Source organism: Setaria italica, chromosome II (assembly GCF_000263155.2).
Source record: "Setaria italica strain Yugu1 chromosome II, Setaria_italica_v2.0, whole genome shotgun sequence".
Lineage (NCBI taxonomy): Eukaryota > Viridiplantae > Streptophyta > Magnoliopsida > Poales > Poaceae > Setaria > Setaria italica.
This window is the reverse complement of record NC_028451.1, coordinates 5,089,670-5,103,888: the sequence shown is the minus strand read 5'-3', so window position 1 is coordinate 5,103,888 and position 14,219 is coordinate 5,089,670. Positions and strand designations below refer to the sequence as shown.

Sequence of the window (14,219 nt, the reverse complement as noted above, 5' to 3'; positions counted from 1 at the left end):
ATGCTGCCTGTAAGGCCGACGTACGAGAGCCCGCCAATGTTGCCTGCAAGGCCTAGCCCTCAAGCCCTCAATCCTACTACGATACTACACCTTGAGTGACTATTGAGTCAAATTAAACAAACTAGAGAGAGAGAGAGAGAGAGAGAGAGAGAGAGAGAGAGAGAGAGAGAGAGAGAGAGAGAGAGAGAGAGAGAGAGAGAGAGAGAGAGAGAGAGAGAGAGAGATGTTTGACGTGTGGAGCGCTGTGCGATGGTGGGAGGATTGGCAGCTGCGCGTCCTCGTCCTGGGCAGCCTGTGCCTGCAGTGGTTCCTCCTGCTGGCTGCCCCGCTGCGCAAGTACACCATCCCGCGCGTCATCAGGACGTGCATCTGGCTGGCGTTCGTGTCCAGCGATGCCCTGGCGATCTACTCGCTCGCCACCCTCTTCAATCGCCACGCCAAGGCCGCCAGCAGCGGCGGCTATCCTCCTCCTCCTGGCACCAGTGCTGCTGGGGCTGCTGGGAGCGAGCAGCAGAAATCCAACATCCTGGAGATCCTGTGGGCCCCCATCCTGCTCATCCACCTCGGCGGGCAGCAGGAGCTCACCGCCTACACCATCGAAGACAACGAGCTGTGGGTGCGGCACACCGTGACCCTGGTGTCCCAGGTCGCGGTCGCCCTCTACTCCTTCTACAAGTCGTGGCCGGCCTCCGGCGACTGGAGGCTCCTGTCGACCGCGGTGCTGCTCTTCATCATCGGGGTCATCAGCTTCAGCGAGAAGCCACTGGCTCTCAACAAGGCCAAGATCAACAGGCTGGCCGACGTGTCCTCCGTGATACAAGGAACAAAGCCACGTTCCGAATGGAGGGAGCGCCTGAACCAGTTCTTCCTGTTCGAGAGCTTCACCAAGCTGCGAGAAAGTCTCTCGATACGTGGTGGCGGCCAGGATAGCAGAAAGCAGACCACCTTGACGGATGGGGACAAAGTCTTCATGGTAGTTTCGGACATGTCCATCTCGGCTGCTGCCGACGAGCTGGTGAAGCGAGGAAAAGCTGGCAGCGTGGATGATGTGCTTGGGGGCCTGGATCCGGCCGCCGAGCGAGGCCTGCGCCGCTGGCTGCGCGGCGCGTTCGCCTTCATCTACACCCGGGCCTCGGTGGTCTTCACTCTTCCGTACCTGCTCTATCATCTGCTGGTGGTCCCAGTGCTGCACATCGCCGCCCTGGTGCTCTTTGCAACGAGCGACAAGCAACCCTACAAGCGCACCGATGTGAAGATAACATATATCCTTCTGTGCCTCACCGCCGCGCTGGATTTCCTCGCGGTGTTCATCCGCCAGCTGCTGTACCTGCTCATGTCCATGACAGAAGTCCCGTCGCTGTGCGAGACGGTACCCGGCTACAACCTCGTAGACACGGTTCTCCGGGAGAGGAAGAAGGACATTGGGTGGATGTACAAGCTCGCCAGGTGGTCGGGCGTCAAGGAGGAGTACTTCTCCTGCAACCGTGATCTCGGCGAGCTGTACAGGAAGGTCGCGGGATTGGTGATTTCGGATCTGGTAAAGATAAGAGGCCGAGACCTTGCCGGTTACAGGACCTTCACGAAGCCACCTCCAGACCCAAAGACCTCAGCTGGGGAGGAAAGCCCGCGCAAGCCAACCAAGAGCAACTGGGCTCTTAATGAGGACCAGCAAATGCTATGCACCTCAGAGATACGAAAAAGCCTGCTCGGGGCATTCGACCGGAGTGTCCTCCTCTGGCACATCGCCACCGATCTCTGCTACCGCTGCACCGACTGGAACAAGGCCGGGAAGGAGGCTGATGAGGAATCTACATCCAGAGCTGGAGGTGCTCAAGCAATCATTGCTTCGCCGCCTCATGGCCAAGCTGGAGTAGAGTGTTGTACAATTTGTGGTTATACAAGTAGGTGCGCTCGGCGGTCCACCAGCACGACGAGGAACCCTCTGCATCTTCGTATCGAGTGCACACATGCAATATCCAACTACATGGCGCACCTGCTCAACTTCAACCCCGAGATGCTGCTGACCGGCAGCCGGAAGCATCTCATCACCGAAGCCATGAAAGAAATCGACTCCTCCATCATGACCAAGGAGGAGGGTAACTCTAAGATCAACCTCATAAACAGAAAGCAGCTCGTCTACGACATATTGGCGGAGGCCGCCAAGCGGAGGAGCGCAGATGGCTCAGAAGAAAACCAGAAAACATTACACATCCAGGATGCATTGAGTCTTGCAAATGAGTTGTTGGCAATAAAGGACGAGAAGACGCGCTGGAAACTCGTGTACAAGGTGTGGTTGGGCATGCTCTGCTACTCTGCCAGCATGTGCAGGGGCTACCTGCATGCCAAGAGCCTGGGTGAAGGTGGCGAGTTCCTTTCCTACGTCTGGCTCATCCTCTCGCTCAAGGGGGCCGTCACCCTAGCCGACAAGCTTCAGATGCCCGCAGAGAAGACCGAAGATGCTGAGGAATCAATTGAGAAAGATCTGGAAAGCAAAGCCAAGGGCAAGGCCAAGGGTGCGTTGTTCAAGAAAAGAGCGATGGCTGGTGATTTAGAACAATACGATCGAGCGATTGGGGTTGGGGTGGGGTCCGCGCCTCGCTCATAACAAGATAACTCGTGGATGATGTTTCCACTGCCTGCGTGGTTGTTTGGTTTACCCTGCTGCCTGCATATGTTTTCTACTGTCCAGCATGCGTTGCGTGCATGCTGCTACTCTGGTGTCTGGACCCTGCTACGTCGTCGAAAACCTGTTTGTGCTTGCTTGTTTGTTTGGTCGCGTGTCGCGATGCTGCTGCATGGGTGCAGCTGCCGTGTGTTGCTTCGTTAGTTTGGCGGCTAATCTGGTATTCAGGTGTGTGCTGCTACCGGTTTTTTGTGCTGTCGTGTGTGCCAGCATAGAATTCGCGGCTTAGTAAGCTGAGCCCCTGCTTCTGTTGTACCGAGTGTGTTTAACTTGTTTCTGCAATTATAATAAACAATAGTATGCTGAGCTCCTGGCTCTGATGTACAATGCCTACTGGCTAGCTTGTACTCCTTGTGCTAATTTGTCTGCCTGAGGTGCATGTACTTCTACTTGTCCCGTGCGATACACTGATCCATGCCTCTGTGTCTTGTTTGCTTGTTGTGCGGCAGCTCTCTAGTGTTGGGAGCAAGCCCATCCCCAAGCAGACTGAAGAGAAGAACGTAATGCTAACGTGGCTGGAACGGGAAAGTGATTCAGTAGCAATCCATTCCACTACTATAGGACTGGCCATATCACTGCTGGTTCGTAAAAAACCATCAGTGTCGATTTTAGAGCCCGCAGTTAACAAGCAGCAGTGGTAGGGGTGTCTGTCACTACCTATCACTGCCAGTTCCTGTTCCTAACAGGTAGTGATAGACATATGTCACTGCCGGTTTGTGTCATAAACCTGTAGTAGGCTATCATTGCCGAATTGTAACACAAGCCGGCACCGGTTAGTAAAAAAAAATTCTTTGCATTATGGCAACCAACTAATATTGAGGCAACCAGTCATACTAGGAAGCAACTGTCACAGTTCAGAGGAGATCATTAGGAATCAAGAGCCGACCGAGAGATGAGTGCTCTCCCCTTTACCCCTCAGGCGACGACCACGAGGACCAATGGTGGTTATACTCGGATGACATAAAGGCAAGCAAGTGATCTTACAAGTGCAAGATGTCACAGCTGAACTGAAGGTATGAGTGGTTGACAATGTTGTGTAGAATAATATTGCTCTTGGCTTGTGATGTGCAGTTGTAGGATGCGACATGGTGGCCGACGGTATGCAGTGAAGGTCAAGCGAAAGTTTCATGCCGATGGACCAAGGACGGTGGAGGGTGAACACGAGTAAGCTTGAACCTACTCCCCCATCCTTTGATATAAATCTTACATATAGGTACATATGTATTATAGTTTGAAACAGAGGGAGAGGAAGTAGACTATTATGTATCCGCTATTCTCTTTCACTGTTGTAACAGGGTCCACAGCGAAAACTAGAGTCACTACATAAACTCTCAAAGTAACGAAAATATAAAAAGAAAGTTCGCCTTGAAGAGAGAGTGGCAGACAGTGAGAAAGTTCGTTTTTCTTTTTCCTCGTAAAACTCTGCTGCGTGTATTATTTGCAAAGGTGCAACAGAGGAAAGAGGATGTTTTGAGGACACTGAGGAATGTACATTTGCAGTCTTGCAGACGACAGCACCTACAGTCGCCCAACCCTGGGGGGAGGAAAAAAAACGACTAAGACGATGCTGGTTTGGGAATCAGAGTGGGGTAAAAAAATATTCGGACACACCTTAACTACTCAGATAGAGCTCTAACACGGGAAAAAAGCTCTTTCACTTCGGTCTCGAGTCGTCCTGGGCGGCAGAAGAAATCGACGAACACCTGTCTTTCCTGCTGCGCGTTGCGTGAAGGCTGCTTTAAGTTCTGCAGAACATTTGTAAATATAGCATCTGTTAAGGCAACTCAGGAAGAAGAACGACGTGTTCTGAACCCGCAGCATGCAGAATACAGTCACATACAGTGGAAGAAACAAATGTGTAGTACCTCGACCTTTTCGTCCCGAGCCAGTGTCACTTCACTAACAGAGGAATAGACCTGTTGGCTGACCATTTCCAGTTCTTCAAGCGACTGAGCCAGTGGCTGTGGTAAAACATTGCGAAATGACTAATTGGCAGATCACGAAATAGAGATCATAGGGGGAAAGGTAACAGACATGGATGAGAGCAATGTACCCATGGTGTCAGTTTTGGTTGCCCATCTGAAAGGGGCACGCCGAGAGTTTGCTCAAGTGTTTGGATCATCCTGCATCTGCCAAGAGAGATGGAAATGATGTAATTATTAGGCCAAAGATCTAACATATAATATCCTATCAGTAGGGGCTTGTTAATGTTAAATATCCAATGGGCAGATGAAAACTACTGAGGTGGAAGAAGTTTGGGCACAATGTGCAATGGCAACTCACAATTCGTCAGTGCATCTTCCTCGCTCACGGGGAAGAACGATTTCAGCCTCATGCTGAAGGTACTGGAGCTCATCTTGCAGCTCTGATATCTGCTCGACCAAACCATATGATGAAACGTATGTTGGTGTCATTGCTTGAGAATCTACAGAAAATGAAGAGGATTACTCGATTGTTCCAACTTGAGGCAGATAACACTGTTAGAAACTGTAAGTGGATCCTGCTTACTTGAGTGACTGCTAAGAATATCCCTCACAGCATGAAGAAAAGAATCGTGGTCATCAACAGATCCTTCTTCAAACATTTCAGATGCAGCTTGATTAATTGAATGATATTTATCCTACACATTCATGCAGTATATTTCGTAAGCAATACCAGGAGCACATCGAAAAGAATCTAAACAATATTCTGATTTTAATGGATAAAATCAGCAAGCAATACCAGGCGGACATCGACAGCTGATAAGTAGCTCTGCAGTTCCAATTCTATAGCTTTCAATAATGAATAAGCGCTCGATATTTTTGCTCGTTTTTCAAGCTGGCAACTTATCTTCAGAAACCGATGAGCAGCAAGCTGATTGACCAGATGATTGATGAACTGCAAGAATTGAAGTGTGTCCACGAACACTTATTTGGTAAATGTCCAAAACAACTTGTCATCACTCATAAGGTACCTTCTTCTGATGGCTGATGTAGCATTCCTGGCGCAAAAGCTTCAAATTGTGATCTCCTAAAAGGTCATAGACTCATACTTAGAAACATACAATACCATTGACTCGATAATGCAAACAAAGGGGGGGGGGGGGGGGGGGGGGGCGCTTAAATATCTATTGAGTCATGAGAGAATCACACCTTCCAAAATATTAGCACCTGCAAGTTCAGCAAGATCCGCGCACAGGCCTGTAATAGTCTGAAGAAAGGGCAATGCATACAGAAAGTTAATAATGTAAGGAAAAATAGAATGATTAATACAGAACATTTAACTTTGTACACGTCCAGAAAAAAAACTTGGAATTCTCCCAGATAAAGTATGAGATAGCTCCATGAGACCATGAATGGTAAAGAAACCAGAAGTTGGCTCAGAAAAAGATAAACTATGAGCAATAGAGCATTGAGCAACATATCCCAAAAACATATTGGAATTAGTTTGAAGTATACAGCTTTAAAACATGAAAATCATGTAAACAAGTATGTGGTTGTTAGTTTTATTTATCTGGAAAAAAAACAGTATATGAGCTGAAACAGGAATGAGCCCATGATATTCCAGTTATACATGGCTGGGAGATTATTGACATCTTTTGGGGAAAGCATATCATGTTTGAAAAGCACAAACATTAAACCAAGGTTTCAAGCAATGAAAACTTAACAATTCCAAATCATCCATTGAACCCAGAGAGATACCCTTATTAGGGTGCCCATGTTTAATTAATGAACAAAATTATTGTGATGAAAATTACCTCAGATAAGCATTTTTGCACATGAAGGGAAAGATCTTTAAGTTCTTCAGAAAGTTCAGAGCTTTTCCTCCTGAAGATGAAATGGGCGAAACCACAAATCAGACATATTAAGTAACTATATTATAACAGTGATAAGACAAATGCCAAGAAAGCAGATATATGAATAGTAAATTGCAGTACTACCATACAATAGTAAAACAATGCAAACACCCTTTTTTTAGAACAACAATACGAACACCCTAGGGTCCTCCATTCCTCCTAAGGTGATTGGCTAATTGCCAATGGATTTTGTGAAGTTTCCATTTGTTTATGTTATAATTCAAAGCAAGTAATGATCATAGAGGCATCAAGGAGTCAAGCAGTTAAATTTTAAAGGCAACCAAAGGATAGTATAATGCTACCCCGGTCTTGTCCCTCTTTCAAAAGCAACTAGTCATACTCAATACCTGTCATTAATCGTGCGCTACATACCTTAGAGAATGACTATCCTGATGAATATATGACTGTTGAGATGCCAATTGAATTCTCAGCATTGATACTATAGCCTCCTCTTTTGCATATTCTACTTGTGCTTCTATGTACCGTCTCTTACTTTTAGCGAATCTGTCAACAAATGAGCAGCATCAGAATAGCAATCTCTTTTAGAAGGAAAAAGAGTAACAAAGAAAATACAGTTCTGAGGTAATGTCATGAAGAAAATTCTTAAGTTTTCTATCAAGGCAGATTTTAACTTGTCTTGATGAGTTTTATATTGATGTGATGAAACTTGTGGTGACAGGGTTAATTGGGATGGAAGATTACACAGGGAAGACAGGAAATAGGTGGGCATTCCACAAGCAGGCAAGCTAATATCTAAAAGACTCCATAGCACACAGAGATGTTTGATTTTGGTGTTGAGTTGGAGAAGAACAAACAAATAATAGTTCGAGAGAGAAAAAAAAGGTACCCTTCCAAAACTCAACTAAATACAGCTTATTCCATGTAAAAGATGAATCAAAATAAACTTCAAATTCATTTCATATTAATACCATCTGGAAAAACTAAATTCATCAACATTTATACTTGCAAGGAAGCAGAATACATCCTGGCAGACATACTATGAAACTTGATGGTAAAACAATTAAGAAATTCCAAAACATTGTAGGTGCAATAATATGCAGTGTAGTAATCCAAAAATAAACAGATCACTGACATTGGCAGACCAATAAGTACTTACATGGAGTTAATTCGGTTCAGTTCGACAACAGAATGGTGAGAGTTCACAAAATCTCCTGTGCAAAAGGGAGGACAAATTGGTTATTGGTTTAATTCAACTTAAGCATAAGTTGTTAAACCTTGTGTAGAAGAAAATAGGAATATGAATGACTTCATGTTGAAGGGCAAATCCAAATTTACATATTAAAATTTTAAAAGGTAATGATGAGATGAAAGTAATAGAGAAATATCAATAATTTCAGCTGCTCTTGCTGGCATAAGTAAGACTATGAAACTATAGATACAATATATGGAGCAAGTATCACCTCTTGGTTTGTCATCTTTGGCAACAAGCTGGAGTGGTCCCTACCATACCCAATAAAAGAACTTGATCAGCAAGCAGGTGGTAAAACAATGATTCTAACTTAGCAGTAAATTTAGCCTCAACAATTTAGTTTATTTCACATACAAGACCAGTTATTCATTCGTGGGGTAATGTTATATAGTAGTTTTCAATTAAACTTAATTTTTATTCACATAAATTATGATAGTGCAGAAAACTATTGGAGAATGTCAATGTACTATTTGGTATACATATGAATGCTTATATCAAATAATTAATTGAAATAAAAAGAACTTGGGATTCACTTTAATAATTAGCAATGGATCAAAGCAAATAATTTCCAGCTTCATAAGACAGCTTAAAACACCAATCAGATCATGTACATCTTAGTTACCTAGCAAAACAATGTCATCCTTGTGCACAAATTCACTCTACCAGAATCCAGAATCTAAGACTCCACTCTTATGAACCTTGTATGAAGTCAATTAAAATAATCTCCAGATGCCCGTTTATTCTGAGTTTGGGACTTGTTTTCACTGCTTTATAATAAGCATTCACTCATGGGTGAGCCCAAGTTACTGAAGTGTTGAAGTACCTAAAATTTAAAGCACAGTGACCCTAAAGTCAAAGAAAAAACAAAATGTGCTGCATGCATCATGTATGCCTTAAATTCAATATCAATTGTATGTTTACAGCCAAATAGAATTTCTTTTATAATCATACATTCATGTTTATCAAACATAAATGTAGTTAATATGGGAATAGCAAGATCATGATAACAAAAAACACCTTCTTAAATTTCTTAGAGAACCATCTGCTTAGTCCCTTCGTGCAAGCCAGGTTACTTCTCACATAAGACTGGAAGTCACAGTATGACAGGTAGACTCCAATATCTGTGAGGAACAAAATGCAATGCATCAAAATATTGACAAGAAATTTTAAAAATTACCCCTTATATCGTGCTAGACCTTTTTTAAAAAACGATTGTGCTACACACCACATTTGCATGCACATATAAGTCAAAATTGAAGTATCAGGCGATAAATGCATGTCAATGTAAGCAATGCAATCAGATGAAATTAATTGCATTTGTACAAACTAAGGGAAATAGAAATACCAGCTTCTGAATGGTAATAAGACAACTCCTGGGTGGTTGCAGCCAGTTTTCCAAGAACTGCATTCATCTACAAGAATGTTCTAAAAGAAGTCAGAACAGAGAGCAAAGGCTTCTCTTATCAAGTGCTAGAGTGAATTCCTACAAGAAATAACTGAACAGATTAGAAAGAACTATAAACGTCAGTTCAACTAGCTACGAATTGACATAAGACATCATCAAAAGAAAAAAGCACTAAAATGGGTGGATAACATGTGGACCAGTCAAGTAAAACCCTGTTATTTGCATGCACCTATCAGCATAACCCTTTTCTTAAAGAAGAGAAGTTAAAAATGAAGGATAGGTCCTCAAAAGAGGAGTTAAAAAGAAGGCTTCCAAACAGGATACAAACACACACACAAATGAAAAGGAAAAAGGAAAAAGAAAAAATGCATGTTAGGTCCGAAGCGATGCTCGCTTCTTACACCAACAGAAAGAGCCTCGGTTACTCCTCAAGTTAGATATAGTAAATGGTTTCCATTCATTACAAGGCAATAGATGACAGGTTCTAAAGCCCGACATGAATACCGTAGTATAATATGACACAGATTCCAGTAAATATCTCATGCAATTAGAGTACAGAATGGGCAGTGTCATAGTATGGTTTACTGGTTTTGTAGCCATGGCAGAGGCAAGGAACATTACCTCTAGACTTCTCTTAGCGAATTTCTCATCTAAGCCAGTAAGCTGTCCGTTAGCTCTAGTTTTAGCAGATGAGCGGTACTTCTTTCCCTGGGTAATGGTGGTAGCTTGTGCTGTAAGTAAATCAAGCTTCCATTCCAGAGAAGCAAGCTGCTTTTCCAAATCAGAAACTTCAGCTCTAAGAGCAAGCTTTGAGTCGCTAGAAGAATAAAAAGAAAACCCTTGGTAAATGGAGAGATCAAAACAAACAGTTGACAAGACAAGTATATGCTCTAATATGAAGGGAACCTAGTCATATTTTCGCTGTATGACTCACTAAACTGTCCGATATCAAAGCCAAGTCAGACTAACAATGTTATTCAAATACTCAAATGTTACCTATTCCCCAATCCCCATAGATCATTTGCAAAATGAAATGAACTACCTATAACTACAAACGGCATACTCAAGCAGACAAAACTCTAGAAATAAAACGGCAAGCCAAAGTAAAACAAGTTCTTATAAGAAAAGCTGTATCTGGTTTTTTGCTTGGGTTGAGTAAGGAAAGTGCAGCTCTGCAAAAGCAGTGCACAGAATGCTAGTTCATCAGTTAGTTCCAGTATCAAATGAGATAGCCTACCGGATGTCTTCAAGACTTTCTTCCGACAAAAAAGTGTAATCCTGGTTCTCCCCATTATCTGAGAAGGCAGAAATACTGTCGAAAGCAAAATCCAAGTCCTCCCCCTGAAAATGGCACTCAAATAGTCAAATTAGGAGCACACATCTCTCCCTAGACAGAGGCACAGAATAATAATTTGAGCTAACAGAAAGCAATAATTCACAGACGCCTGTGTCCAAGACGGTTAATTAACCTCACTGCTCATTACATATACTTCACAATGAAAGTATCTTACGGAAGAATAACCGCACAAATGAAGCTTAAATCTCCATACCTCCAATAGCTTCCCTTCCATTTCAAGCTGCTCATACCTGCGATTCATGCAATGGTTGCACCAGTATAAGCCTGAGAGCCATTACACATTATGGAACAACTCCAGAGCAAAAGTAAAGAAATATGGCCAAAAAACAAAGGTGCTTTCATTCAGAATTTCATACACAACTATGCTCATTATCAGTTATATCATCATATCTTAGCAATTATACTTCACTATGAAAAAGTTCCAGCAATCCCTTTTATACAAATCCTCTTCAGCTTAATCATACACAGTTCTCAAAGCATGCATATGCCGGTGTGCAAGTGTGTGAGTTTTCTCATGCAAACCCTTCTCTCCCCGCAAGTTTCACAGACAACTCCCTACAAGCATTTTGCAACACAACAAATAAATTTACGAAGCCAATTTCGATCGAAATTCAAAACCCAACCCAAATCCCAACAACGCCGTTTATACCTCCCGCATAGCACATCCAAAACTCGAAACCTCGTCTCCGCCGATTCAGTCCCCAGACTAGTCTAATTCGCAACGAACGCCCCCCAGCACCGCGCGTCCGACTGCGATCACAGGATTAACGGTAGCGCGAGCGTTTCGGCGGGAATCAGGGGGTCCGTACAGCTCCAGGTCGGTGGCGGAGAGGGCGTTGCCCGGGCGGAGGCGGGCGCAGACCCACGCGAGCACCCGGCGCGAGTCGTCCCCCTGGAGGAACGCCCACTCGAGGCTCTCCGGGTCGAGCGGGTCTTGGCCGTCGAAACCCGCGGCGGCCAGGGCGTCGCAGAGCTGCTTCGCGCTCATCGCCGGCGGCGTGGGGAGGGAGAGGGGCCGAGTGGTGATGCGTGGGGAAATGGAGGGGTGGGGGTGGAAGTTTGCGAGGGGTGGCCGGTGGCGGGGCCCGGTTGCGATTGGATGGAAGGAGTGGTAGGCCAGGCCGACTTTTTTTTTTGTTTTTTTAGCCTTTTTCAAAAGATTCTCACAAATACCTTACCCGGAACCAATTCAAAAATAGACCCTTAGCTTGGCGTCATCCACGCTGGCGCTAAGCTTACACGTCTCGGCACCAGCCATCCTGGCACCAAGGTCCATGCACAGCTGCTGATGCGGATGCCGACGTGGCAGGGGCTTGGCGCCATCGCCAAGCGTCGTGGATCTTGGCGCCAAGCTTGGCGACGTAGACCTTGGCGCCGAGCAATTTACCCCATACCTCCTGGCGTTTCGAACAAAACAAGTATAATTATTTTGAGGAGTGTGCAACAAACTACACTCTAGTTCAACTGGTTAGGACGTGAGCTTCTTATCCCAAAGACCTGAAGGAAGCGGGAGAAAAAAAATAAAATGTAGAAAAAAAGATTCAAGACAAGGGTTTGAGAACTCAGGTCTTTGGGATAAGAAGCCACGTCCTAACCAGTTGAACTAGAGCATAGTCTGTTGCACACTCCTCGGAATAATTATACTTGTTTCGTTCCAAACGTCAGGAGGCATGGGGTAAATTGCTCGGCGCCAAGGCCTACGATGCCAAGCTTGGCGCCAAGATCCACGGTGCTAAGACCCCCACCACGTCGGCATCCACGTCAGCAGCTGCGTATGGATCTTGACGCCAGCCGTAAGTTTGGTGCCAGTATGGATGGCGCTAAGCTAAGGGTTCATTTTTTAAATTGGTTCCGCTAGAGCAGTATTCGTAAGAATCTTTCGAAAAGGTAAAAAAAAAGACGGTAGGCCAGGGGTGGGAGTTGACCGTTCACGAGATTCGTTGCCAGCACGGCACGCTGGCCCAGGCATTTCCCATGCCGCTGACGCGTGGGCCCCGCACTGGTATGAATGTGGATGGTTGTAAATGTGTGTCAATTTGTTCTAGAGCGTGCCTTGAACAGCTCACGAGGGTGTCTCCAATAGTATGCGGCCACTCGCTCAGGATGTAACGGTGCGTTTGGTTGAGGCACGAAGTGGGAGGGAACGCGACGATCCCACTTCGTCCCGTGTTTGGTTTGGAGACAGGTGGGATGGGGACATCCCTACGAGGGAATATACCCTCCAGATGCGGGATGCCCCCATTCCACCAAAACGAGCGGACAGGGGCATTCCACTTCGCCCCGTCACGCGCTGTCCGTCCGCACCGGTGGAGGGGGCGAGGTTGGGCGGGGTGGAGCCGCCGACGGAGGGGCCGGTGCGGGCGAGCACGGCTGGCGGGCGCAGGCGAGCAGGGCCGGCCGGTGCGGGCGAGCGCGGCCGGCGCGGGCGAGCACGGCCGGCGCGCGAGCTCCACCGCGGCCGGCGCGCGAGCTCCCCCACGGCCCCTGAGATTCGCGGGCGGCGGCTCGAGGCCGGCGAGGCCCGATTCACGGGCGGCGTGCCCAGGGCAAGCTCCCCCGACGGCGCAACGACGAGCCCAAGAACAATGCCAAGAGTGGAACCGGGGTGGAGGAAGAAGATGGCGGTTAGTATGACAAGTGGGCCCCACGAACGGTGTTAACAGAAGAAGAAAACGGTGCTCGTCCCGTCTATAGCAATCTCTCCAACCAAACAAAAAATTAGGACGGATCCATCCCATTCAACCAAACAAGAAATGGGATCATCCCATCCCGAAAAACCGGGACGGGATCGTCCCATTCTACATTATCTCCCAACCAAACGCACCTTAAGAGAGAGAAGAGCTAGCAGGCAGAGCAGGATAGCTGGGAGCTCACGTTGTAAAAGGTAGGGGTACGAGAAAATGTGCGAGCTTTGCTCTTCGCCATGCGGTAGCGTGGATGTTTTTACATTCATTGTTTAAAATTCACTTACTCAATATTTCGTTTATTGAAGACTTCTTGAGATGGGCATAGGGCATATAGGATTATCATAATCCGAGGGTATAGATTACATATCATCATGCGAAAACTTTTGTTTACCCCTGGATATTATTATTTGTGACTACCCAGCCATGCCCACGCGGCATGACATCATGGTAGGAGACCGCAGCAGTAAACAGTGAGAGGGCGTAATGCACATCATGCAGCCGTGTTGAAGTCTTTGATATAAAATTCAGAATATAAATTGATCATACATGTATATTGCTATCAACAATATATTTCCATTTTCAGAAAAGAACATGATTATATGGTGTACCTCATATTTCAGAGAGTACTACCTTAGGGGGCGTTTTCTTCCACTGACTTATTTTTAGCACGTGTCACATCGAATGTTTACATACTAATTAGGAGTATTAAACGTAGACTATTTACAAAACCAATTTACATAAGATGAATCTAAACGGCGAGACGAATCTATTAAGTAAGACTATTGTGTTGGTGTGCCATTCTTGCTCAACCTCTTTCAGTCTTGGCATTTTTTGTAATGCAACCATCAAAGGATATGGAAACAACTTTTAGGACCAGTATGTTAAGTAAATTTACTTGTGTGCTGATAATGCTGCGCTGTTCATAATGTTGGCAAAAAGCATCAATTGTTTTCCCTGCCAAACATGTAGACAGTTATATGCTGTGGAAAGGATAATCTATTTCACTATTTTTGGTATTAACAGGATTGTATCTTCTCGCGAC

General features: G+C 45.4%; 1 protein-coding gene across 3 annotated transcripts; it reads right to left on the bottom strand.

Annotated features, from left to right (window-relative positions):
• Positions 1-3,835: 3,835 nt before the first annotated feature.
• Positions 3,836-11,512, bottom strand: LOC101783164 (AUGMIN subunit 3). 3 transcript variants are annotated; one of them, XM_004955632.3, is made up of 19 exons: positions 11,300-11,512; positions 10,684-10,720; positions 10,371-10,474; positions 9,755-9,950; positions 9,074-9,140; positions 8,746-8,849; positions 7,940-7,979; positions 7,636-7,690; positions 6,891-7,022; positions 6,420-6,489; positions 5,815-5,872; positions 5,637-5,692; positions 5,405-5,560; positions 5,192-5,303; positions 4,967-5,108; positions 4,737-4,812; positions 4,549-4,644; positions 4,295-4,428; positions 3,836-4,217 (listed from the first exon to the last, which is right to left on the bottom strand). In XM_004955632.3, exons 1-18 carry the CDS (start codon positions 11,476-11,478, stop codon positions 4,300-4,302), a joined length of 1,809 nt encoding a protein of 602 aa, XP_004955689.1. In that variant the 5' UTR covers positions 11,479-11,512; the 3' UTR covers positions 3,836-4,217; positions 4,295-4,299. The 3 variants fall into 3 exon arrangements, with proteins under 3 accessions (XP_004955689.1, XP_004955688.1, XP_012699284.1); XM_004955631.3 differs by having other exon boundaries at positions 3,836-4,428; XM_012843830.2 differs by having other exon boundaries at positions 3,836-4,428; positions 10,684-11,045; positions 11,140-11,389.
• Between the last annotated feature and the right edge of the window lie 2,707 nt (positions 11,513-14,219).

Coding starts and splice junctions, on each gene's coding strand:
- LOC101783164 (XM_004955631.3), bottom strand. CDS start 11,478: ATGAGCGCGAAGCAGCTCTGCGACGCCCTGGCCGCCGCGGGTTTCGAC. Junction 6,490..6,890: donor CAGGATAGTCATTCTCTAAG/GTATGTAGCGCA, acceptor TTTCATCTTCAG/GAGGAAAAGCTCTGAACTTT. Junction 5,873..6,419: donor TGCAAAAATGCTTATCTGAG/GTAATTTTCATC, acceptor CCCTTTCTTCAG/ACTATTACAGGCCTGTGCGC.